Source organism: Accipiter gentilis, chromosome 3 (genome assembly GCF_929443795.1).
Source record: "Accipiter gentilis chromosome 3, bAccGen1.1, whole genome shotgun sequence".
Classification (NCBI taxonomy): Eukaryota; Metazoa; Chordata; class Aves; order Accipitriformes; family Accipitridae; genus Astur; species Astur gentilis.
In genome coordinates this window covers 28,497,711-28,521,748 of record NC_064882.1, presented here as the reverse complement: position 1 = coordinate 28,521,748, position 24,038 = coordinate 28,497,711, and the positions used below count along the sequence as shown (strand labels likewise).

Below are 24,038 nucleotides of genomic sequence, written 5' to 3'. Positions count from 1 at the left end.
GGGTTATCTTGTAAAAATGATTGAACGCAGCGTCGGTGCAGCCTGTTCTTGGGCATGAGCTGAAGAAGAACGAAGGTTTGTACTGCGGCAGGAGGGGAGGGGACGAGCCTTCCGCGTTGTTCCGCTGAAGTGAAAGCGGCATCGCTTCGCGCTGCAGGTAGGCGAGGCTGGCCTTTCCCCGCCACTAGCTGTCAAAGGCAGCCGCCCCCAGCCGGGGCCGGGCCCTGGCCCTGGCCCTGGCCCTGGCCCTGCCGCCAGGCCCTCACGGCCGCCGGCACGTCCCTCAGCCCCGTGGGGGAGTGAGGGGAGGGAGCCCTGGTCCCCCGCCGGGGCACACGCGGCAGGCGGGTGCCTTGTCCCGGCGGGCAGAGCCTGGCCCGCCGCCCCGCGCCGCTGCCCGGGCTGGGCGCTGAGGCGCGGGCAGCCGCGGCGGCCCCGCTCCCCTGGCGGCCCACGCCGCGCCGCCAAGCGCCGCCTCCGGAAGCCGGGAGCGGAGGGCGGGAGGCCGGCGGCGTTGTGCGGTCGAGGGGCGGCCGGCGGGAGCGAAGGGGCCCGGCAGCCGCCCGGAGCGCCGCCGCCATGCCCGCCTTCCGGCAGGTGGGGGAGAAGCAGCTGCCGCAGGAGGTCGTCTTCATGGCCTGGTCCCCCAAAAGGGACCTCATCGCCCTGGCCAACAGAGCGGGGGAGGTGAGTGCGGGGGGCGGCCGAGCCGCCGGGCCCGGCAGCGGGAGCCCGCGGCCGCGCTGGAGGCCGCTTCTGTGGGCTGACAGGAGGGGCTCTGAGGAGGGAAGAGCGGCCGCCGCTCGCCGGAAAGCGCTGCCTCCTCTCTCCTGCGGTCGCCGAGATGCCTTTGCTGTTGTCGGTGGCGAAATTCTTGTGAGCTTAGCCGTGCGTGTAGGAATAGCAGTTTTTCTATCGAGCTTCTTATCGTCCTTCCTCTTTTACTTTCTAATTTCCAGACAAATCCGCTGGTGATGCTCTCATTGCCTGCACCTGGGGGATTTTAAAGCGCATGGAATTTGCTGTTTACGTTAAATCTATTTTCAGATATTTTTTTCCTGGAACTGCCGTATGTGATCACGCATGAAGACAGGCTGCTGTGCTTTCAGGCTGTCTCTGCTGGAGAGGCGTGGGTAACCCCTGTTGGTTAGAGGCTTCTGGGCTTGTACAAGGCACAGCTTATTTCTCTGTATTGCTGTATAGTTAATAGTATACACTGCCCTTTAAAATAAGTTGGGGGAGCAGGTGATGTTTAAGACGCAGGAGTTATTAAAAAACGGTAAAAAAAAGTGCATCTTGAACTGATTTACAAACTGGTATTTGTGTAACTGCTGGGAGAGTGTGGTTTGTTTTTGTCTTCAATGTGTTTGCTTTGTAGGTTTTACTTCATCGGCTTGCAAACTTTCAACGAGTGTGGAGCTTGCCTCCAAACGAAAATACAGGAAAAGAAGTGACTGCTCTTGCTTGGAGACCAGATGGCAAAAGTAATGTCAAGTATATGAGGTGATACGGTGCAATAAAAATCCCATTGGAAATCAGTGAAAGTTGTGGTGATGATACCTCTGATCTGTGAAGGAACTTTTCAAGTAAATTGTGTTTGGAGAGAAGGGTGGCTTAATTTTATGTAGGCTTATTCAAAGCGATAGAGAGATTTACACTGTTGAAAGCAATTGCAAGAAAGATTTGCAAGATGGATTCATGTCCAAAATACTGCTTTGAAAGTTATAGCAAAACTTCAAGCTCCTAACTACGCAGAATATTTTTGTATGAACTACAACATTTATTGGGAGAGAAAGAGGCTCTCTGATCTGGGTTGACTGAAGAGTTTAGCCTATTTAGCAGAGGCTAAAATTACTCTAATAATACACCAGAGAAGAAGAAGAAGAAAGCCTTTTCCTTATGAACAGAAATGTCATTGAAATTAGTATCTTAATAAATCTAGGCTGGAAATCAGTTAATTTTTTGATTCATTAGGAGTAGGAGAATGGGAACAATCTTCTTCTGCGACATGTGGGTAAAAATACCTATATTGTTTTATGATGGAGTCTGAGGAGTTTAAGAAAATTCTTTTTAAGCTTGGTTGCCTGTGATTACAAGGAAGTAAGCACAGAAACCTATGCCTAATATATGCTTTTATGGATGAATAAAGTTACGAAGGTGATGCAAAAGTTGCTCAGGAAGTCTTAAATTGTATTTTGTTGTAATAAACTCCAAACATTCCTGGTGGACAGTCTTTATATATAAATTTTGGCCTCACATCTGCAAAAATGAAGCCTCTTGCTTTATTAGAAGCGTTAGAAGCATATTCACTTCAATATGTAGATAACTAATTGTGAAATCAGGCCTTTGACTTAAATCTATCACCTAAAATATGATAGGAGTTCAAACTTTCCTTCTAATAAGCAGATTTCAAATGAGAATTTGGAAGGACTCTAAATAGAAAATTCTGTCCAGTAGTTGGCTTTGAAGACACATTATTTTCTAGTTTAATATAAAGTACAAAGTTTTGCACATTGGTTATTTATACATTTTACTCATCTTTCTCTAGTTTTGGCTTTTGGCCTTACTGATACCAAGCGGATTATTCTGTGTGATGTAGAAAAACCTGAAAGCTTGCACTCCTTCTCTGTGGACTCGTCTATTACATACATGCATTGGATGGAAGTAACTGAGGAAAGCAGGTGAGTCCGAAAAACCCTAGAAGTAAATTACGGGCTATGTAGTGCCACCTTACTAATAATTTATACTTAGTATGTTACAAGCAGTCATATAAAATAATATAATATTCTGTAGCTGTGGCTTTTTTTTTTTTGCCACTTGGCTAAAATTTTCCTTTTTGTCAGAATAGATACTTTTCATATGCTTACTTTCAGTGCTGATAGCTTAGTCTTGTGGTTCTTCAGACTATACACAAAAAATTCAGCATGATCTTGAGCGCTCATCTCTTGAAAGCTGCTAAATCTAGTGTTAGCTTGTACAGCCTGTCTTTGGATCCAGTTTACTTCAATATCAATTAATTTATTAAGCTAATTATGATAATGTTGTTAGTTTAATCTGTTTTGTTAGTCAGAATAAGTATTGTATTTAAATCTTTCTTCACTTGTGTTTTTTCAACATCTTTAGTTTGATGCTTATATCTTTCATGATGTGCCTTTGGTGTTACATCCAACCCTACTGGCAATCCTGTTGTGCATGTACTTGCTTCAGTAAGTCAGATTGCCACTAGTGACCATGAGCTCTGTGGCATTATACAATTCTCAGCAGCACATGTGAGCTGGAGGATATCATCGTGGTCCCTATTTCTGTGGTCTTACAAAAACCTCTGATATGCACCTTATTGCAGTGCAAGACAATAATTAAATAAAACATTTATTTAAAAAAGGGAGGTGGTGTAAGTCTGACTTGGGATTTCCCCCCCTCACCTCCAGAAAAAAACAGTCTTAAAATAGCAAGAAAATAACTGCATCTTAAATGACTTTAGCATTCTTCTCCTGATGGGAATAGACTTATCTCCTTATGGGAAATCTCATCCTTCTGGCATCTTTAAGGTCTGGTATTAAGTATTGCACTTTAGTCTTCCTGTCAGTCTAACATGTCTTTAAAGTGAAGCTTTTTGGGGTGTAGGTAGGTTGTACTGCAGGGTTGTACAGGGTTTAAACAGAAAGCCCCTGTTAGTAACTGCATTACAGATGATGAGGGATTTGGTGGCAAGCTACTGAGCCAGCAGATACAAACTTTATATTTTCCTTCAGTGGAAATAAAAAAAAGATTTTCAGATTTCTTTTATTAGTTTGATCATTTGATGAATTGTAAAAGGCCCTATAAAGGATTACCCTCTGATATTTGTAACTCTAGTATGTATTGACTATTGGGTATATGCTGTAACTTTGAAGTTAGAAAGAAATTCTCTTCCCCCCCACCCACATTTTTACAGATTGGGTGTTAAAGACAGTCTTACTTCTTTTCCAGTGTTCTCACTTCCTTTTACAATGCTGAGGATGAATCAAATCTCCTTTTGCCTAAATTACCGGCACTACCAAAAAAGTAAGCATTATACTAGTAAGCTTGAGAAGCTACAATTTGTCATTTGTTGTCATTGTTTTGGTTATTTGTCTTTAATGCGCTACAGATGCTTTGGATTAGATGTCTTCTCATTGTTATTGAGAATAATTATTTTGTTTTTAGTTACAGTACCACTGCAAAAATTTTCAGGTAAGAAATTGTTGTCTTATATATCTCTATTTTTTTGTTTTATTTTGTTTTCTGGTATTGAGACACGCTACATAAACCCCAATCATATGTTTTGTATTTTCAGTGAAGAAAAGTCAGATGAGATTATGAAGCTTCTGGGTGATGTGAGGTAAATTCTGTATTTGGGTTGTTGTGGGGCTTTTTTTTTGGTTGGTTGTTTTTTTAAAGCATAAAATAATGGCTAAGTGGGATTACTTCTATGTTATCCATAATCTGTTTTTAAGGATCCTGGAGAAAGGATATGGTATGTCTCTCTTTTCATGTACAAAGATAAAGTTCAAAGAATATATTAAAAAAAAAAAAAAAAAGTCTCCATCAGTTTACACCTTTTCTCCTCAATTTAGAGGGATTATAAGGCACTTTATCAGCAACTGTTGTTGGTGCCATATCTTCTTTTCCTTAGAAGATTTCTTGGGGTGGAGGCATTTTTTAATGCTTGTTATAGACAAGGAATTCCTGTGGGTTTGCATGAGTGTGACAAAGCTAAACTTAAAATTATCTCTGAAATCAGCTGTATTAGGGTTACTTGAAAATAAACTTGTTTTACTAGGAAACACATGAGCAGCAGCTGGAGGACCTGTATTTTGGCAGACTGAGACTGGCTTTGTGGAGTGCTTGTAGTGCATTTTTGAGGAGGGCGCTTAATGCCTGTGCCTTATTTTTCCATTTGCTTTCTTTCATTGTTCCTTACAGTCTCACCACTAAGAATCATCCTCCTTATTTCAAAATCTACATCTCTGTCTATCATCAGTTATTGCTTTTTAAGTCTTGATACCTCTTCTTACAGTAGGAGAGACTTGCTAGAGAGAGAGATGTTGCAGCTGTCTGGTGTAGGAGCTTTTTGGATTCTGTGCTCTTTCATCTATTCAATTAATCAAACCAAAAGTTTTTCAGATACTGTTTTGTTAAGTTCCATCTTGGCTTTAACAGAAACATTGTCCTTTAACATATATTTAGGAGTGTAACAGGCAGAAGTTGCAGTTAATTTTCTTCTATCAATAAGGCGATATGTAAAACATTCTCATTTTTTATGTTGGAGAGCAGTACTGCTTACTGTAATGTAAGCAAATATATGTAGTTGAAGATGTATGGGTGTATGACAGCAATAGACAACCTTCCTGTCGAAAGTTTAAAGTTTTAAACATAGACAGAAAGGGAGGGGTCACAGAGAAGTATTTTCCCAAGTCATTGTAGCAAGTTGGTTATAATAAGCAAGCAAAACACAGACCTGTCTGTCCCAGACCCTATTCTTTGCACTGGGTTTCTGATGCTGCTGTTGTTTGTGACTGTTCTTTGCTGCTGCATCCATTTCAAATGTTTATTGCCTTTGAGGTTTTGCTGAGGAGCACCACTGAGTGACTGCGACAAACTTACTCTGTATGTAGTTAGGATAAACTCCTGGGAATACAAAAGTAGCTTTGTAAGCTTTGCAGCCTGTATTAGTAGGTGGACTGTTGCTAGAAACTGTTACTTTTTTCTTCTGGAACATATAAAGTCAGTGAAGAAGGACTTCTGTGCCTAAATTGTGTTATTTATTCCCTATTCTCTCAGTTAATTTAGTAATTGATACTTCTCCTGTAAATGTTAGTGGCAGGTCTTATCAATGAAATCCAAGCTAGTATTTTTTTTGTTTTTAAATTTCTTGGGTCATAGACAGTAGCACAGTGATTCTTTTTGTTCAGTGATTCTTTAGAGGATGTTTCATAAAGTGATGGTATTTAAGAATTATATTTGTATGCTCATCAACAAATTCTTATATTTTTATAGGCTTAATGCTCTTGTCGTTGGTGGAAGTTCAGGGTTTATTGAGATTTATGCTTATGGAATGTTCAAGATTGCTACAGTAACTGGGGTATGTTACGTTCCTTTCCATATTTTTTTCTTCATAATATACCAAATTATAGTTGAATTGAATGAAAAAATACATATGTATGTTTACACATAAGTGAAACTGGGTTGCTGAATTTTAAAGAAAAGAATAGTTGTTTCTCTCTGTTGGGTTGTGTGGTTATTGTTGGAAAGACATTCTAACTCTGGCAGTTTTAACATCTTGTTTCAAATGAAACACATTTCAACATTAATCCACAGTAAAAAGAGTGGTTTTGTTCCTGAACAGTAGCTGAAAATTCTTTGGTTTTACACTTTGTTTTTACATGTCACTGACCGCAGTCTTCTTTGTATGTGAATACATTAGAGCAGTAAATACATCTTAGAGGAAATGCAGTATTTCATTAATTTTTAAACTGGAATCCTTCAGGTGGCAGGTTCTTGTCGTGGACTATGTTTGTCTAGTGATTTGAAATCACTATCGGTTATTACAGAGATACAAGACTCTTCAGACAGCGAAGCAGAGATAACATATTTTCAGGTAAGTAAAGTAATTTTAAAATGTTCTTAAAAAGTAAAACTGCTTTTTTAATTGCTTCCTGGTAGCTTTATTGCTTTCCCATTATTTGCAGAAAAACCACAAACTAGTATTTCCAGCCTTTCTGAAATTGACCCCGATTTAGCTTTTGGATTTATCATGTTAACATGCAGTTTCACTGATGAGACTAATGATGATCTGAGCCATTCTTTTAAAATATTACTTTAAATATAACATTCATTTATGCAGTTACAGTTATACAGATTTTCTTCATTCTGCACACAAAGACATAGCAGCAATGCTGTTGATTATCCAGTCTATCCAGAACAGTCAACCGTAAAACTATTACTGTTAGAACTCCAAAGTGGGGAACCTTATCAGGAGTTTTATAGATGTGTTAAAAATATTTATTGCCCCTTTGAATTAAATGTATTTCCCTCTTAAAATCAACTTTAAGGAAATGAGAAATTACAGTTCTTCTATGGGTCCTCCCAATCTGTCTTTTCAGTTCTGTAGTCTAAAGTTTCTTAAAAGACAAATCCTCTGTTAACTGTTGCTTGTTTCATTTGTTATAGCTGGACACTAGTCTATTATCCAGTTACTTGCCTGAGGTAACTCGAATGGCCCGGAAGTTTACTCACATTTCAACTCTGTTACAGGTACAGTTGTGTTACCAGCATCCTTTTAATATCACAGTTCTTAGAGGCTTTGATATTCTTATCAAGTAAATTATCTTATCTTGCAAAATAAATGTTTTCTGGTAGGAAGCTTAAGCTGGTTTTAAGTAAATGTAGAGCTCTAACAAATAACTAATTTGATGATAAATTTTATATAATATCTACAGTATATCTTCCCTTTGTATTGTAACATCCAGTTCTTGCACATGTTTTGAGGGGGGGGAAGGGAATAACACTAATATCTGTATCTGTATTATAGTATATAAAGTTGTCATTGACATGCATGTGTGAAGCATGGGAAGAAATATTGATGCAGATGGACTCAAGACTAACGAAGTTTGTACAGGTACTGTAGTATTTATCATTCTTTTGGAAAAACGTTTTTTGCAGTAGCTCTGTTGTTCGTGTTAACGTGCTGCATATCTTAATGTTTAAGCATAATGCCCCCACATAAAAATCTCTAAGTTCAGAGGCAACCTGGAAGCCATTGTGTCTCAAGTGCTCTGATGCTGAAGATACCCAAGTACAATCAAGCAGCATTGTATTGTGATACTTCTTTATATTATTTATTCTAAGTTATTCAGAAGTGATAGTTTCCAGCTTGCACATCTATTGATCAGTTGCTTTCTATTTAAGGTTGTGTTCTTTGTACTTTAGTCAGTGATAAACTGAATACTGTAGATGTTGAGTAAGAGCCCGCCAGCACTTACAGCCTAGTTCAACAGAACATGTATAACAGCCATGATTAAGATGTTCTTGGATTTGCTTAAATTTTGTGTTCATTGACGATGGATAGAAGTTAATTGAATCAAAGAATTTATTTATTTTTTTTAGATAGATTCTTGGTGATGGGAAACTGCTTAGAATTTTTACTGGGTAATACAATTGAGAATAACTTAAAATACTAGAAAATTTCCAATGATCAGTAGTCTGATCCCAGCATTCAAGGATATGGGTAGGTTTTCCGATATACTTTAATTGAAGTGTTTACAAGCTTATTTGGTAGCCTGGATTTAATCTCTTCACCAATCTGTTTCAATCATTTTGACTGACAGGAAAAGAATACAACCACTTCTGTTCAGGATGAGTTTATGCAGCTGTTGTTATGGGGCAAAGCAAGGTAGTTACTGTTGTTTTATCTGAGTATGCATTTGCATTTGATATTGAAATACAAAATGAATGCATATTTGGTTCTCTCCCCCACCCCATTCAGTCTGGAACTTCAGGCGTTACTAATGAACCAACTGACAGTAAAGGTATGTTAATATTTTTTAACATATTAAAATAATCTATTTCAATATCTTTTAATCACTGTTCTGTTAAGTTAACAGAACATTATTATATGTTCATATTTCTTTTTTTACCAGGGTTTAAAAAAACTTGGTCAATCCATAGAGTCTTCCTATTCCAGTATACAAAAGTTGGTCATAAGTCATTTGCAGAGGTGAGTCACAGAATGTCCAATGAATTATAGATAAAATGACATGTTATATGCTTTGCTAAAAGACAGTATGCTATATTGGTGGTTTTTTTGTATGTAGGTATGCTGGTGCAGAGACCGTAATCATGGCAAAATGTACTACTTTGCTTTTGGGTAATGGAGAACTATTGAAGTATTTTGAACAGTCTCCATGACACATCACCTGTATATGACTGCCTGGTGTGTTTATGAGATATATGCAAAATATTTAAATCAACTTTGTGTGGTGGTTAAAATTATTAGGACAATATTTGGTTTTCTGTCAAGTGATACTTTTAACTTTTACATGCCAGACCACCTTATAAAGCTCTCTGCTTTGCATATTAAATGAGAAAAATGTAGCATGCAGTGAAGCAGTGAATTTCCAAAGCGTGACAAAGATTATGCTTCTTTGCTCTGCCTTCCTAGTGGTTCTGAGGCACTGTTATACCACTTGAGTGAATTGAAAGGAATGGCTTTATGGAAACAAAAATATGAGTCTCTGGGATTAGATGCATCCGGAATTGAAGGTACAGTAGTATGTGTGTGCTACTTACCCACTCTGATTTCACTTTTGAAACATTGATAATAACAGTTAGCTCTTTTTGCAGAGGCTATTACGGCTGTTGGTTCTTTCATCCTGAAAGCAAATGAGCTGCTTCAGTAAGTATAAAATCTGGAGAGTTTAAAAAACATGCCTCTTGAGTTTTGTATCTAAGGGGAAGCATGTGGCTGGAAACAGAGGAAGTTGGGAGAGCAAGGCTTCTCTGTTGGTGGTGAGCTTTTATCTTGTCTCACTGCATCTCATAGACTCACAGCCCAAAAATAGTCTTACTTGGAAGTTTGCATTGGGCATTTTTAAAAAAATGGATAGTGCTTGCAGGCTTCTCTATTGTAAAGATGGGACTTAAGCCTGGAGCAACTTGTGACATTTAGATCTGGTAATTTCTTTTCTTGTTTCTTTCTCAGAGTTATCGACAGTAGTATGAAAAACTTCAAAGCATTTTTTCGATGGCTGTATGTTGGTAAGCTTGATGACATAATAAGCGTCCAGTATCTGTTTTGTATTGTAAGCATTGAAATGTCAGCAAGTAATTAAGCCAATCTTAGTTATAACCATCCGTTTATTTCTATCATAGAAATTTCTGGACATCTATGAGGCAAGAATAATTATCATATTAAACACATAGTTCATAAATTTTATAGTTCTCAATTAAACTTAGTGTATGTACAGTGAGTATTGCATATACCACTGTAATGTTACTCCAAACTGTTGTCTGCTTTATGAGCAATTTGCTGGTCTTGACTTGGAGAAATTAAAGGACTTTTAGTTTACACCAAATTTGAAGTATAGTCTAGCTCTCCTTTACTCTGTCACTTGCTGTTTTCTCCTGTGCAGACCTAGTTAGCTGTAAGGTTATGCACAGATGTAAACAGTCTCTGAATGTCTGGATGCACGTAATAGTCACCTCCAATCGTAGCTGAGTAGTTGCAGGTAAAGTGTTAGAAGGAAGTGCAGAATGCTCTATTTTAGCCTGCTTGTTTTTATAAAGCGGTTATGAATAGGTTTATAATTTTTAATTGATTTTTTTAGAACTACTTTACAAAAAACTAAGCAGTCTTACCAGGTACTGTAAAAGCACCAGAAATGCAGTGTTATCACTTACTAGCAGGAATATAATAATTTAAAAAATTACTAGCACTTACTAGCAGGAATATAGTAATTTTAATTTTAAAAATTGCAGAAAGCAGAACTATCAGAGTTCTCTGTCATAGCTTTAGAATTTTCATTATTTAAATGTTCACTGTGTTTGCTTGTGTTGAAACTAAACAGAACTGTTTATCTAAGCCTCACTGATTTAAAATTACTTCTGTGCAATTCTCTTAAAACATTATTCTGGGCGTGACAGTATTGATGTATTTTATATATATATATATCCATTTTACTACTCTTAGTATGTACATGAATAAATAATTATGAACGCTTTTTATAATAATCTTATCTCAGTCTTGTACAGGGTACAATGCAGTTGGAAAAGATTAAAGATGAAAATTCTCCAAGATTTGTATTGTAAGCTAGTGGGGCAAATGAGGCTTAATTTCAGTCTCAATTCATAATTCTTCATTCCAGACTCTCTTGCTTCTGACAAATTAATCTCTCCTATTTTATCAGCAGTGTCTTATTACATAGCTATGGAAAACTAAGAATATTAGGAAAGCCTATTAATATTAATGAAGTAAGAATATAATTTTTCCCTCAGCCATGTTGAGGATGTCAGAAGATCATGTGCTTCCAGAGCTGAACAAGGTAGTAGTAACGTTTTCTGATAAATGGTGGTATGCTCTGTATTCTGCTTGACGTGAGCACAAGATTAAAGTTTATTTTTGTTCCAAAACTTGAAGGACCAAACAAAAAACTTGTGTCATTTCTTTGAGAAAGTTGATGCCAGCAGATTCGCACCAATGTGCTGTCTTGTATGAATTACTTTTTCTGTTTTCTTTGTTAATACTACTCTTTTTAGTACACTGTATGTGAATGTGAGACCTCTGTATAGCAGCTCTTTACATGCCCTAAATGACTAAGTTAACCAGAGTGGGATTTTAACATCTTTACTAATGCCTTGGTAGAGAAGATGGAGTACACCTGCATCAGATTTGCAGATACCATCACACTGGGTTAACCAGTTAGTACGCTTGAGGGCAGAGGTGCCCTCCAGAGGGAGATAGATAGGCCGGAGGAGTGGACAGAGAGGGACCTCCTGAAGTTCACCAAGGACAAATGCAAGGTTCTGTCCTGGGGCAGAGTAACTGCCTGCAATTGCACAGCAGGGCCTCAGCTGGCTGGGGAAGCAGCTCTGCTGAGATGGACTTGGGGATGTTGGTGGATGTAAGCTGGGCATGAGCCAGCAGTGTCCCCTGGCAGCAAAGGCAGCCAAGAGTAACCGGGGCTGTACTAACAGGAGCATGGCCAGGAGGTTAAGGGAAGTAGTTACCCTCCTTATTTAGCACTCACCAGATCACATCTGGAATACTTGCTCCAGATCAGGGCTCTCCTGTACAAAACAGACATGAATGAAATGGAGTTAGTTAATCAGAGGGCTCCCAAGCAGGTTGGAGACTGGAGCACTTGCCCTGTGAGGACAAGCTGAGGGAGCTGCGCTTGTTCAGCCTACAAAACATGTGTTCTGTGCTCATTGAAATGTATTTCTTAGCCTTAGCTTTTCTCACCTTTTTTTTTCCTTCTAGATGACTCAAAAAGATATCACGTTTGTTGCTGATTTTCTTACTGAACACTTCAATGAGGTAAGTTATATTGGTTTGCCAAGTACAGCATCAGTGTATTTTTGCTGCCAAGAATTGAACCTGAAAAATCTTAAATAATTCAATCATCTTTTTGTACGCTACTTCTTATTAACTTCGAGTTTAAATAATGGTTTTGTTTCCATTATTTTTTCAGGCACCAGAACTTTACAATCGTAAAGGAAAATACTTCAATGTGGAGAGAGTTGGCCAGGTAGAGAACTAGGGAATAAATGGGAAAAGAATAAATGAGAAAATCCTTAATGGAGAAGGTTTTAAAGCTGTGCCCACTTTTCTTCTCTGTCCCTTTTGCTCTGTGTTGCACGCTCCAGTAGTAAAGGACAGTATTTTAATTACTTTCCCCTATTATTAGGAAAAGGAGCGTTTAAAAACATATCTTATAGTTTTACCTTATACATGCTGTATTTCTAGGAAAAGGGTCAAACTTCTTTGCAGCCAGCAATAGTAATGTAAAACTGAAAGGTGTTTGTTGTCTTTATGCCATTAATCACTGGATTTCAAAACATTTGTGCTCAAGCTTGATTTAAAAATTGGTTTCTTATGGAAATATCACTATGTGATCTTAGACAATAATTGATTTTTCTTATGTTTCTAGAAGGGGTGGAATATTTAGGTTTAAGACTAGGGCATGTTAAATTAAGGAGAAAGGTTTGACAGACTCATGAGGGCCAGTGTTGGAGGTGAATTCTAATGTCCCTTATTCTTAAAATTAAATCTACAAATGTCTGTTTCTTTTCTAGTACTTGAAAGATGAAGATGATGACCTTGTATCACCACCTAATACAGAGGGAAACCAGTGGTTTAACTTTCTTAAAAATAGCACTCATCTTAAAGGTAATGTGTGCTTTAGTAAAAAGTACAAGTTGAATCAATGATATACTTAGAATGTAACAAATACAGAAGAGTAATCTGTTTTTTCACGCTTACGAGTTATTTCTATGGTGTTAGTCATCTGAGTAAAATAAAATAAATGGGCCTTGTTATTTTACACAGTTTTTATGTAGCTGCTTACCCAGACAGTTACCATTTTCTGGGTACCAGAAGTTTCCTACCTTTTATGTACCAGTCTCGGAAATGTTGGCTTGGAAGGAATCTCAGGAGATGTCTGTTTTAGTAGATCTTAAATCCAGTTCAAGGAAGTAATAATTACGCTTAGGTCGTACCTGGAGGAAGTGTCCCAACTTGTTCTCTTTCATTGGAGTCTGAGACTATTTTGTTTATTAGTGGTGAAAAAGAAGTAAGAGACTAGAACAAGCTGATGGTGAAAATGATTCTTGTTTAACTTTAGAAACAGACTGTAAAACTTCTACAGCACAAGCTATCTTGTAATAGAATTTGCTATAGCTGCCTTTTTCTGCCTATTTAATGCCATAAAAACAGGGGAAGTGGTAGCATTTTTATTTGGAAAAGTAGTATTTAGAAAATGTACTTTTAGACATACTTTTGAAAATACGATTGGTACTTTAAATGTGTAGACTACTTGACTGGTCATTTTTGTTACTGCCTAAGATTTGTCTGTAGAGATGGTTTGTAGGTGGTTTTGTTGGTATTAATTTGGCAAGTATTGAGATGTTTATAGGATCATAGGACAAATAAAGCTTCTGTCATTGACACTTTCTACCTTTCTTTGGTGTTTTATATTGCTTTGTTGGTTGATGTAATTTTTATCATTTTTACAGCTAAAGATTGGAAAAGAAACAGGTTATGTACTTAAAATAAGTAATGAGATTTATCTCAAAAGCTAAATGCTTTATTACAAAGTAGTTCACTTCATAAGAACAAATCAGTCCTACTGAAGCCAAATCATAGCTACTATAAAAAGTATGGAAATTGTTTTCTTAAACAAGATACTTTGACAACTGTGTTTCTAGCTCTTGGGTAAATGCAATTCTGTCTTTTTGCAATTTTGAATGGGCTGTGAAGAAAAGCTGGAGGGGCAGGCAAGCCTGCATTTCTCATTCATTTATCTCATTCCATATTGTAATCCAGTTAGTTCCTCAAGTTAGAATTTATAATCAGGGAATAATCTAGGCAGTCACCTAATCCAACCAAAGCAGGGTTAATTTTGAAGCTAAGCTGGGTTGCTCAAGGCTTTGTGCAGTTGAGTCCTCTGTGTCTGCAAGGATAGAGATACTGCAGCCTCTCCGGGCACCCTGCTCGAGTGACTAGCCAGTCCTTGTGAAAGCTTTTTTCCTTATATCTGATTGGGATTTCCCTTGCTCCTCTCCTTGTGTGCAGCCTTGAAAATGATGTCTTCTGTAACTCCTCCAGGCAGCTGAAGAGACCAATGGTTCCTCTTTGTTAGCCCTTGTTTCTCTAGTCTGAACAAACCCAGCCTCCTCAATTTCTTGTAGACCATGTGCTCCAGCCCTGCAACCAACTTATTGACCACCCCCTGGGCTCATTCCAATTTGTCACTTTAATAACAGTGTAGTATGTTTTTATAGAGATACAAGCATTTTTTAAATTAACTTTATCTGTTTACAGAAAGTCCACTTCTGTTTCCCTACTATCCTGAGAAATCACTGCATTTTGTCAAAAGGCAAATGGAGGGGGTCATTGATCAGTGTTTACAAAAGCCAGCGGTAAGTTCAATTTGTATAAATGATAAATTTATTTTAGGGGTAGCAGTCAACTGAAGATACTAGTCATGCTTAGTAAGGCCTGAAGTTTTAATCTTTGCCTTTGAGTGCCTGCAGCTTAGGTGGTAGCATGTAGCCCAGCTTCACCACTGCCAGGATGTCTCAAGCCTTGGGCTAGGGAGAGCATAATGGGGGATTTTTTGTTTCATGTCTTCTGTTCCCACATTATTGGGTTCCATTTTTAATGCTAATTAACTTTGTGTATGCGCTGTGTACTAGATAACTGTGTGTTAGTTGGCTAACTGTGCCAAGTTAGTTGGCAATACATTAGTCTATGTATTACGAAGAAACACGAAACAAGTGTGTCAAGTGATAGTAGTGTTTGCATTAGGGGTGTTTATTTCAGCATAAATATTGGTGGATTTTTCTTTCAAATGTGCGCCGGTGTTTTGGGGTTTTTTGGTTGGGTTTTTTGTCTTAAAATTTTGTGTAATTATGAATAACTGCCTGCATTTTTTTGGCTTATTTTCATTATATTTGTTAGGATGTAATTGGAAAGTCAGTGCATCAAGCAGTCTCCATGTCTCTCTACAAAACTTCTCAAAGGTATTTCTTTACGTTATTTCTGAAGCTCAGTTGCACAAAATTACAGTAGCATTTTATAAACTGGTTTGGTTTTTCCTTTTCAGTGAAGATTCCACACCTCAGTTAATTAAACTACCATTTCTGTAAGTATGCTGCTATTCCTTGTTTTATGTCATTTACCAATTAATATAACTTTATCTAAATTTTCATTTCCTCCCCCCACATTACAGGTGGAATGACAAAACATCCAATATACATTATGTTCTCTTCACAATATTAGAAAATTCTATTTCTAAAATATACATTTTGAGGAGACATACTGATACTTCCAGGTAAGACAAACAAAAAACAAAAAAAAAAAGGAAAAAATGGTTTGTGAGCATCGGCACATGTGCAGAGACAATTACAAATTTAAGTTATTTGTAAAAAGAAGGATTGAGCAGCTCAAATACAATCTTTCTTGGATACTAGAGAAAATGAGAAGGACATTAGGAAGTGCAGTTGGAAACTGCAGCAGGAGTTTGTGTTTTATTAGACTCAGAAAATCTGATCACAAGACCCAAGATGGTTTTATGCTTAGGAAGAAAAACAGGCTCCGTTAGTTTTGTTCCTCACAGAATTACTTGCTTGTGAAAAATTGAAGGGAATCATGCTTTCAGGGTTGCTTTGTCTTACTGTAAATATTACTCTTAGATGAACCACTTGCAGCCTGTAATTTAATACTCTAAGGGAAAATTGGAGGTAGACTCATAGGTGCAACAAATAGAGTACATCTCTTTGGGGTGTAGCTTTGTGTACCTGGAGGAGTTTCTGTTTCCAAGATGCAGTTTGTCACTGCCTAGTTGTGTTGATACAACTGTTTAAGATGTATTCTGTCAGTGGGATCACGACCTGGGTTTAGAAAACAACAAAAACTCCTCCTCTCTGTAAATTACTGATTTTTATATTTAAATATATTTTATTTATATTTTTCATTTAACTTGAGGAGATGATGAACTGTGATAGGTATGGGAATTTTTAAAACAGTTTTATTGCTGAAGAAAGCACATGGTGAAACTATCGTTTGTGTTTCCATTTGAGAGCTGCTGATGACAAAATTACAGACTTGTGGTGTAGTTTCTATCCTATTTCCTCCCTTACTGAAGTCTAAATCTGTTTTCTGTAGATTTGAGTAACAAGTAACTTAATGGACCTGAAACTAGGACAATTAAGCCTAGTTCAGCAAAGAAGAACTGTATCCCACAAGCCAGACACAGTTTCCCATAACTGCATTAGTCACGTTTTGCTGAGGGGCAAAAGAAATCAAAAGGTTCCCATCCACCAGTTACATCATTTTGGGATGTAGCCATGTATTGTGCTAAGCTTAGACAGGCTTACACCATCTCTAACAGCAACTGTGGTAAGAGATTTTGGATTTTCTATGAACGGAAAAGAAATTGGTCACTGAGATAATGAACACTGTTCTTCTAGGTCTGTCAGTAATGGAATTCTTGCAGTAGAGTTTGGAAACTTCTTGAACAGCAGTATAAATGAGAGCTCAGACTCCAGGTCAGTATATTTGATTTTTCTTCCAGAATTGCAGGTTGCTAAATTTAAGACCATGTTTTCTAGTGTTTATTTTACATGAACTTCTCAGGCACTGTAGTTTGGCTTTTATCCTGAAAGTTACTACTTCAGATGCTGGACCAGCTTGTAGTCCCTGGGTGAGTCAGGCTGTAAGAAATGGCACAGGTGCATGAAGCTGCAAGATTGTGGGAGTCTTATTTTCTACTTCATTCCAAGGTCAAGTAAATTCTAGTTTTCTAGTTGGAAACTAGAGCTTTAGCACATGTGCAAGAAACAAAGCTAGCTGGAAACAGCTCTTGATTATATCTGTGATGTTCTTTAAGTAAGATGGAGTGAGACTTGATATGCTTGAATGAAGGCATCTTAGAAGGCATGGCAGACTAAGCTCATCCTTTTCATGTAGAAGGGCCAGATGTGATTGCCCTCAGTATCTTCAGTTGTGTTTCTAAATTTTCTTTGGTGTTTGTGTTTACTGTTTCTTATATTTCACCTGAAATGGGAAAAAATAAGATTGCTAGTAAGTTCTTCTGTTTTTTTTCCTTCAGAAGCATTTTTCCTGCACAATACAGGAGTCTGCCATGGTTATGGCTGTCTTTCAGTGTCTTAGCTGCATAACTGACCTTTTCTATCATTTATAGTAAAGCTCACTGTTAACTACTGAATACTTTTTAACATGAATGCTGTGCAACTTAAAAATATTTTAGTTCTCTATTCGCTTTTATTCCTTGATGCTTTCTAAACTATTTTCCTATAGATGCTACAGTTGTTTAGATGCACACTTCTATGATGATGAAACTGTAACTGTAGTTCTGAAGGAGAGTGTGGAACAAGAGGGGAAGGAGAGAGTCTTGGCTCAGCTGCCTTTATCTTCAGTATACACAGATGAGGACCAAGATAAGGAATTAATCTGGGATTCTACTAAAAGGTACTGAAAGACTTCAAGCAAGTCTGAAAATGCAGAACTAAAAAGCAGATTAAGCGAATATTCTAACTGTATACAGTTACACATGTTTTGTGTGTGTGTGTAAATATTTTAAAGACAAGAACGCTTCTTGTGCCAGGGAGAGTGGGGTGGGGAGATGGAAGCTTCCTAAACAGTTTTTGTGGGTTTTGGGGGGTTGGGTTTGGTTTTTTGAGACTGAATACTGCCCATGCGCATGGCTTTCATGAAATGGGACGACCAATTGAAGATATCCTGTAGAATCAGAAATCTTCTTTTCTTTAGAGGATGCTAACTTTGCTGGTCAGAATACTTGAATTTAGGATGTTTTCAGCATATTTGCTCATATACCTCTGGCTTGTAATAAGGATACACAGATATTTCTTCATCTTTCCCCTGGTAGTCATACTTAAAGCTATTGTCAGCTTAGCCTTGAAACATCAGAACTGGTGCCTCTGTCTGTGTTGGCATAGGGAGAGGAGAGCATCTGGGGGGAAGCAAACACACACACACAAAAAAGGCCAGTGTAGTTCAAGTGGTGAGTCCAGACTTAGTTGTTGTGCCTCACTTGCATTTTCTTTCTTCTTCCTATGCCTCTCTGGTGGATTGCTTAAGATAAATTTTTACCTCAAAATAAAGAGCCATACTGAGCTGTAAATATATATATAAATGCCACAAAGAAATTGTGTATTGCAGAATGAACAGAAAACTTTAAAAGCAAGTGAAAACTAATTCTGGCCACTGTAATAGGGAGAGATTTCCTTCGTACAGTCCCTATGAGTGAGGTGAACTGGAGTGATACATCTTTGAAAGGTCATGGAGGCCAAACTTCTGTGTAAGTGGAAGCATTGCCTACAGGACTTTGTTCAGAAGCTCCTCTTCTTGCAGAGGAGAGGTTTGAAGGAAGGCCATCCTCCTGCTCTAACTGTTACTTGTGGGAAGATGAGGCTTTACAATTCCCTTCTCACCTGCTGTAATCTTCTACCTCAGTTGAAACATGGTGTGTCTCCAAAGTTGGATCCCCCGCTCTAGAATATCTGTAGCAGTGTTATGATGATTTCAAATGCTTATCTGCTTGTTGCATATGATACGGTAAAACTTAGACATAAAAAACTGGACTGACTGAGGTTTTTCTTAGTACTGAAATTGTCTCTGATGTACTAGCTTTGTGCTTTTCTTCTTGCTATGTGCAGACTGGATGAGCAAAGTGGTGAGATATCCACACGTACTGTTTTCTTGGAGAATCAGTGGAGAGTGCTGGAGAATATGAAAGCTCAGTATGTTTCTGTAAATGGCATTAGAAAAGTTTCCTGTGTGGTAAGTACAATAACTGTGAACAAGCCTGTAAATTATTAAAGAAAACATGCTATGACTGGAAAGAGTGATAACCTGTTTCTGCTAATTTAGTGAGATTTATAAAAACAACTTTTTTTTTTTAACAAATAGATTATTTTCTCATAATCTGTTATAAGTGTTTCAGGATACAGTCATGCCTCTCTCATAACACAACATGGAAAAATTTTAACAGAAGTTAATAGATCTACCTGCTTTACTTTTCAGCCTGCAGAGCAGTAAAAAAATTTCTAATTTCTTTGATACCTCCATTTCAAAGATAAGGCTATTTTCAAAGCTATTGGCTGACATTTAAAATGGAATTGGTACTTTTATTTATTTATTCATTAACAGAAACTTCTTAATGTCTCCATAGCTGAGTTCAAATCTCCGTCATGTGAGGGTGTTTGAGATGGATGTAGAGGATGATGGGGAAGTTGAGGAAGAAGAGGAAGAAGAAACAACTCAGATTGCAGCTGGGGAACCTGATGAGCTAAATCAGTCTGCAGATAACCAGGACAATGTGTGTGGTGCATCTGCTGAAGAACTACCTGATGAAACTGAAGAACATGAATCAAGTCTGGATCCTTGACATAGGCTTTTACACTGGTAAAGGGACAAGACTGTAATCTAACTTCAGGCTGCTGAGATGGTGTATCCTGTACCTACTCAAGCAGCTCTAATAGGTTGTTGTGTGTCAGAATTCTGTATTGCTTCTCAGCTAAGACTGTGTTCTAGAGTGTGTTTATTTGACCCTTTTTTGTCTGGCACATGGTTTAGTATGAACTAAATTTCCTTGAGAGCTTTTCCATTTGCAGTTTTTTTATAGGTGAGGAGAAAAAGAAATAGCAACTGATGTTTTTGTAGTTAACCTGTTCAGTCCTGAATACTGTTATTAAGATAAAATGAACTTGTATGTGAAAACAACAAAACTCAGGACTGAATTCTTTTCTTCTCAGACTTTGTGTTCTAGTAATGGGTACAGAAGCTTCCTGCAGCGTGAAAATCTAAGAGTGTAGGGCCAACAACAAGCTTCCAGATCAGCATAAGTGTAGTTGGACAACAAAATTTAGCAATTGTTACTTAAATACATACTTTTAAAAACTTTTGATAACATCTGTCCTCAGTAACACAGTATTTCAATCTGTGCAGTTCTTTAGTCCTCGGTGCAACATTTGTGTGTATGTATGTATGTTTTGTCAAATGTTTGCATGTCTCAGCCTGCCTAGTTTCTGTGAGATTGTTCCTGAAAGACTGTCTTTTCCATCTGGTATTTTTGTAATGAAAAGTTATAACAGAGAGTATATTTTTTTATTCTGATGTGGCATTGTATGTTGTGCATGGGCTTCAGCAATTTATATATTGCTGTAGGAATGACGTAATGCTAAGCAGTAGAAGTTAGAAACAGTGTTTAGGACTCTAAAATATTTTCTTCTTCCTTACTAGCTGTCAGAGTTTTAACTGACTTAAAACTCAGCTCTTTGAATGAGCAATGCTGCTAAATGCATGATCTTTCTTCAGAACAGTGAGTGTACCTTGTATTTGTGAAGAGGACCAGGTCTCATGCATGTGGTCCATTCTGTACTTCAAAAATAAATAAATCTTCTGAAATTGCTATTTGGCATTGCAAAAATCAAATAGTAGACTTACCATCTTTTTCTTGTTTTGAAATACACCATTTTTAAGTAACTTTTTTAAAGTGGACTTTTGAAGTGTTTGGACTGTTTGGGGGAGACCCTTGTAAACAAAGCTGTTCAGTTTTAAGAGAGACTTCTTATTTTTCCCCTTCCTTGCCAACCTCCTTAAAAGCTGCTTGCTGTTCAGCATTCTCATCTAACAGATGCTAATGGTTGAAGGCACAATGGAGCTGTAGGACAAGGAGGGGCAGAAAGGCCCATTCAAAAATGCTGTGGATTTTCTGTGTAGAGCAGTTACTCTTGATGAGAAATTGCTGCTACAACAGAACCTACTCAGCTTAAGCCTGGCCTACTGTTCTTCCAGGAAACTTTTGCTTCTGATCTGACTTTAAGAATTGTCACACTAGAGTGCTTGGAAACAATTGTTTTGCTCTGCTTTCTGCTAAGTAGCTTTAGTCCATGAGCATTTGGAAATATGATCTGTCCTGCCCATAATTGTTTCTAAATTTGTCTTAATAGCAGGTGTGTCCTGTGCCACAGGGGCATGCCCTTCAGAAATCTCCCTGATGTTATTCTGTGCATCATTCTAGTCCAGTCTTGGATATACTTGAGTCAATGGGAGCTTTGTTTCTGGCTTGGATAAGTACATGTGCACTTTCTACAGTTCATAGTGACATGATATGAATGCGCCAGTTTAGGTCAGTGCTTCTGAATGCATTGCTGATTCCTTCTGTGAAACTTATTTTTATTTTGTTACCAGATTTCTGCAATAATAAATGTGTCAGGAATGTGCGTACACATCTGTTTTCAAAAGAGTGATAGGAAATACATGATCTAGAAGTTTTTCAGGATTTTGGTGGTGTCGACAAAGTGATCTCACTTGACACTTTGATCTCTTCTTCAACATCCTTTTTTATGCTAACTGAAAGCTCATTCAATCTTTTTCTGCAGGAAGTTCTCATTCTTTCTTGATAGTTTTGTAGTCAGAAGAACTTGTATATTCTTAGTGTGCACACAATCCACTCTTTGTAATACTAATCTTTAGGTCTCTTAAGAGTCATCTATTGCTGCCTCTTTTTTAACATCTACCTGTTTTGGATGTGGCATATCTGTTTTTTTAAAGATATTGGGCAACTTTTATTTTCTGCTCTTCACCTTGTGTAGTCCCTTTTCCAGACCTTTTGTCCATGTATTTTCTGCCTGATCTGCGTGACTTCAAAACTTGCCACGTTGCCAAGTTTCTGTTTCAATCTCTCACCAGTTGGTGCTGTTTTGCTTCACAGCCTGGGCATGCCATGGTACCATTGCCTCCCACTTACATGCATTTCATTGCACACTCGCACCTGCCTTCATAAATGACCACTTCAGCTGCTCAGAAAGACAGGAGATGTGGATGGAGAGAAATAGTGAACAAAAGCTTGCTTTAGTTAACTGTTTCTTTTTGCAGAGCAGAGAAGGGATGTGTATTTTTGTAACAATACTTACAGTTGGTCCTAATGCTGCTTTGCTTTGAAAAACCTACTTTTAAAAGCTTTAAGCCCATATGTAAACCTTGACAGAATGGGAAAGCCATCTACATAAATACTTAAGTTCTTCAGTAAGTTTCTGTGGCCTGTGTTTAATACCTGTAGTCAGAGTTGGCTCCTGTGTCTTGTTACACATTGCAGTAATATCTGAGAAGATCTCCCTTGCTACCTTGGACTAGCTGTTGCTCTTGGAATTGTGACTCTCATCAATTTCTTGTTTCACAAGCTGGTTTAGGGGAAGAGCTGGTTTAGCTTGTGCCATGGAGCAATGGTAGCAGTCTAAGAAGGACATTTTTGAGAGGAGAAGGAAGACTTCACCTTGGATCACTTCATAAGTAGCAGTAAGAAGAATGCATTGAATGAGGAGAGAGTTTGAAAGGAATTGTCACAGGGTGAGTTTCAAGGAGGGAGATGCAAAATAACATAGGGATCTCTATGGAGAATGCCGCTGTGGAGGAATTCTAAGGAAAAAACCACCTTTGGAAGTGCAAGAGAAGAAATGCCTCTTGTGGGTGAATAAAATGCATTTAACTATACCTTTAGGTTAAGTAATAGAGCTGCTAGCAAATCATTCTTGAGACCATTGGTGCCAGCAAAGTCCAGTGTTGAAGTAAGTTATAATGGGATATAAATGTAGTGTGGGTGTTCCAGCATTCTTCCCCCAGGGGGTATTATATGGCTACTGCTCCTGGCTGGCAGTTTTACAGCTCTGCTGGCAGCTCTCTGTAAATTATGTAATCATGCCTGCTGCTGTGGATCAGAAGACCTCGGGTGGTTTTATGCAGTTCTCACACTTAACCTAGAGGATGAAGTAAAGAATCCTGTCATGTTTAGTTCTTGCAGTTCTCACCAGGAGCTCTACCTCCTAGAGTGAGCCTATTCTTACCAGGAGAAAAAAGACGCACTTAGGGCCTAGTATAGGAAATAAAAGTCTCTGTGTTCAAATCCATACTCCTATTGTCATACAAAAGGAATTCAGTCCCATGTCAGTAGAGCTGTTGAATGTTGAATTTGGTGTTGGAGTTCTCTTACTAAGTCACTGAATCTGTTCTGCTTTGAACAAACCAATTATTTGTTTGCTTGGCTGAAAAATGTTTGATTCTACAGTGTGGAGATTAGGGTATGTTCTAGCCAGCTGAGAAAGTGAGGTTCACGGACTTCTTCCAAAGTGACCAGAAAGTAGGATTTGAAGAAAACCCTCTTTTTCTCAGCCTCATGATTCTTTCACGGATTTAGAGGTGCAATCATTTTTCCCTGTACACTTTTTTTCTTAAATTAGTTATTAACATAAAGTCTTCAGAGATTGACTTTGCTTCTTGTAATTCTCAAGAGAATTCGTATATAAATTCTGTAATGAAGATGAAGACTTGCCCTCAGGTGCACTGAAAATCATTCTCTTAAACAGCCACTACAGATAAGACCCACAGGGGCAAAGGTAAGGAGTTTGTTCATCTGGTCACGTATTTACTGTAGACTGTTGAGGTAACCTGCGGTTTCCTGAGGATAGCACAAAGACCAGTGCTTTCAAATGTTGCAATAATCTGAAGAAAATAAACTTTATCTTTCCATGTGTTGAATTAACCGTATTCCCTTCATAGTGGAATCCTACTAAACTAGAAGCAAACGGGCAATGCTTTTTGCTTTCTCTTTTAGAAATGTGTGGTATTTGTGATATCCCCTCTCTTGCAGCTAATCTATAGGAGGCTCAACACTTCAACTACTTAGCTAAAGTTCAGAATATTGAAATGCAGAAGGAGGATGGAAGGCATCATTGGGCACTGTGGTTTCCAGACAGTG

General features: G+C 38.1%; 1 protein-coding gene across 3 annotated transcripts; it reads left to right on the top strand.

Moving 5' to 3' along the window:
• Positions 1–505: 505 nt before the first annotated feature.
• ANAPC4 (anaphase promoting complex subunit 4) lies at positions 506–23,787 on the top strand. Of its 3 annotated transcripts, none has more exons than XM_049795263.1 (28): positions 506–687; positions 1,379–1,484; positions 2,549–2,681; positions 3,970–4,044; positions 4,186–4,212; positions 4,316–4,360; positions 6,019–6,103; positions 6,509–6,619; positions 7,192–7,275; positions 7,553–7,639; positions 8,349–8,413; positions 8,507–8,549; positions 8,661–8,737; positions 9,182–9,282; positions 9,364–9,415; positions 9,722–9,777; positions 11,014–11,060; positions 11,999–12,055; positions 12,210–12,266; positions 12,814–12,907; positions 14,561–14,658; positions 15,200–15,261; positions 15,345–15,383; positions 15,471–15,572; positions 16,711–16,788; positions 17,561–17,731; positions 18,940–19,063; positions 19,455–23,787. In XM_049795263.1, exons 1-28 carry the CDS (start codon positions 580–582, stop codon positions 19,668–19,670), a joined length of 2,400 nt encoding a protein of 799 aa, XP_049651220.1. In that variant the 5' UTR covers positions 506–579; the 3' UTR covers positions 19,671–23,787. The 3 variants fall into 3 exon arrangements, with proteins under 3 accessions (XP_049651220.1, XP_049651211.1, XP_049651230.1); XM_049795254.1 differs by having other exon boundaries at positions 11,014–11,063; XM_049795273.1 differs by lacking the exon at positions 506–687 and having other exon boundaries at positions 804–1,503; positions 11,014–11,063.
• Positions 23,788–24,038: the final 251 nt, after the last annotated feature.

What these genes read in the sequence shown, in the direction of transcription:
- ANAPC4 (XM_049795254.1), top strand. Translation starts at nt 580, where the DNA reads ATGCCCGCCTTCCGGCAGGTGGGGGAGAAGCAGCTGCCGCAGGAGGTC. An exon ending in TTCCAGAGCTGAACAAGGTA is followed by an intron (nt 11,064 to 11,998) that starts GTAGTAACGTTT and finishes TTTTCCTTCTAG; the next exon opens with ATGACTCAAAAAGATATCAC. An exon ending in AGTGTTTACAAAAGCCAGCG is followed by an intron (nt 14,659 to 15,199) that starts GTAAGTTCAATT and finishes TATATTTGTTAG; the next exon opens with GATGTAATTGGAAAGTCAGT.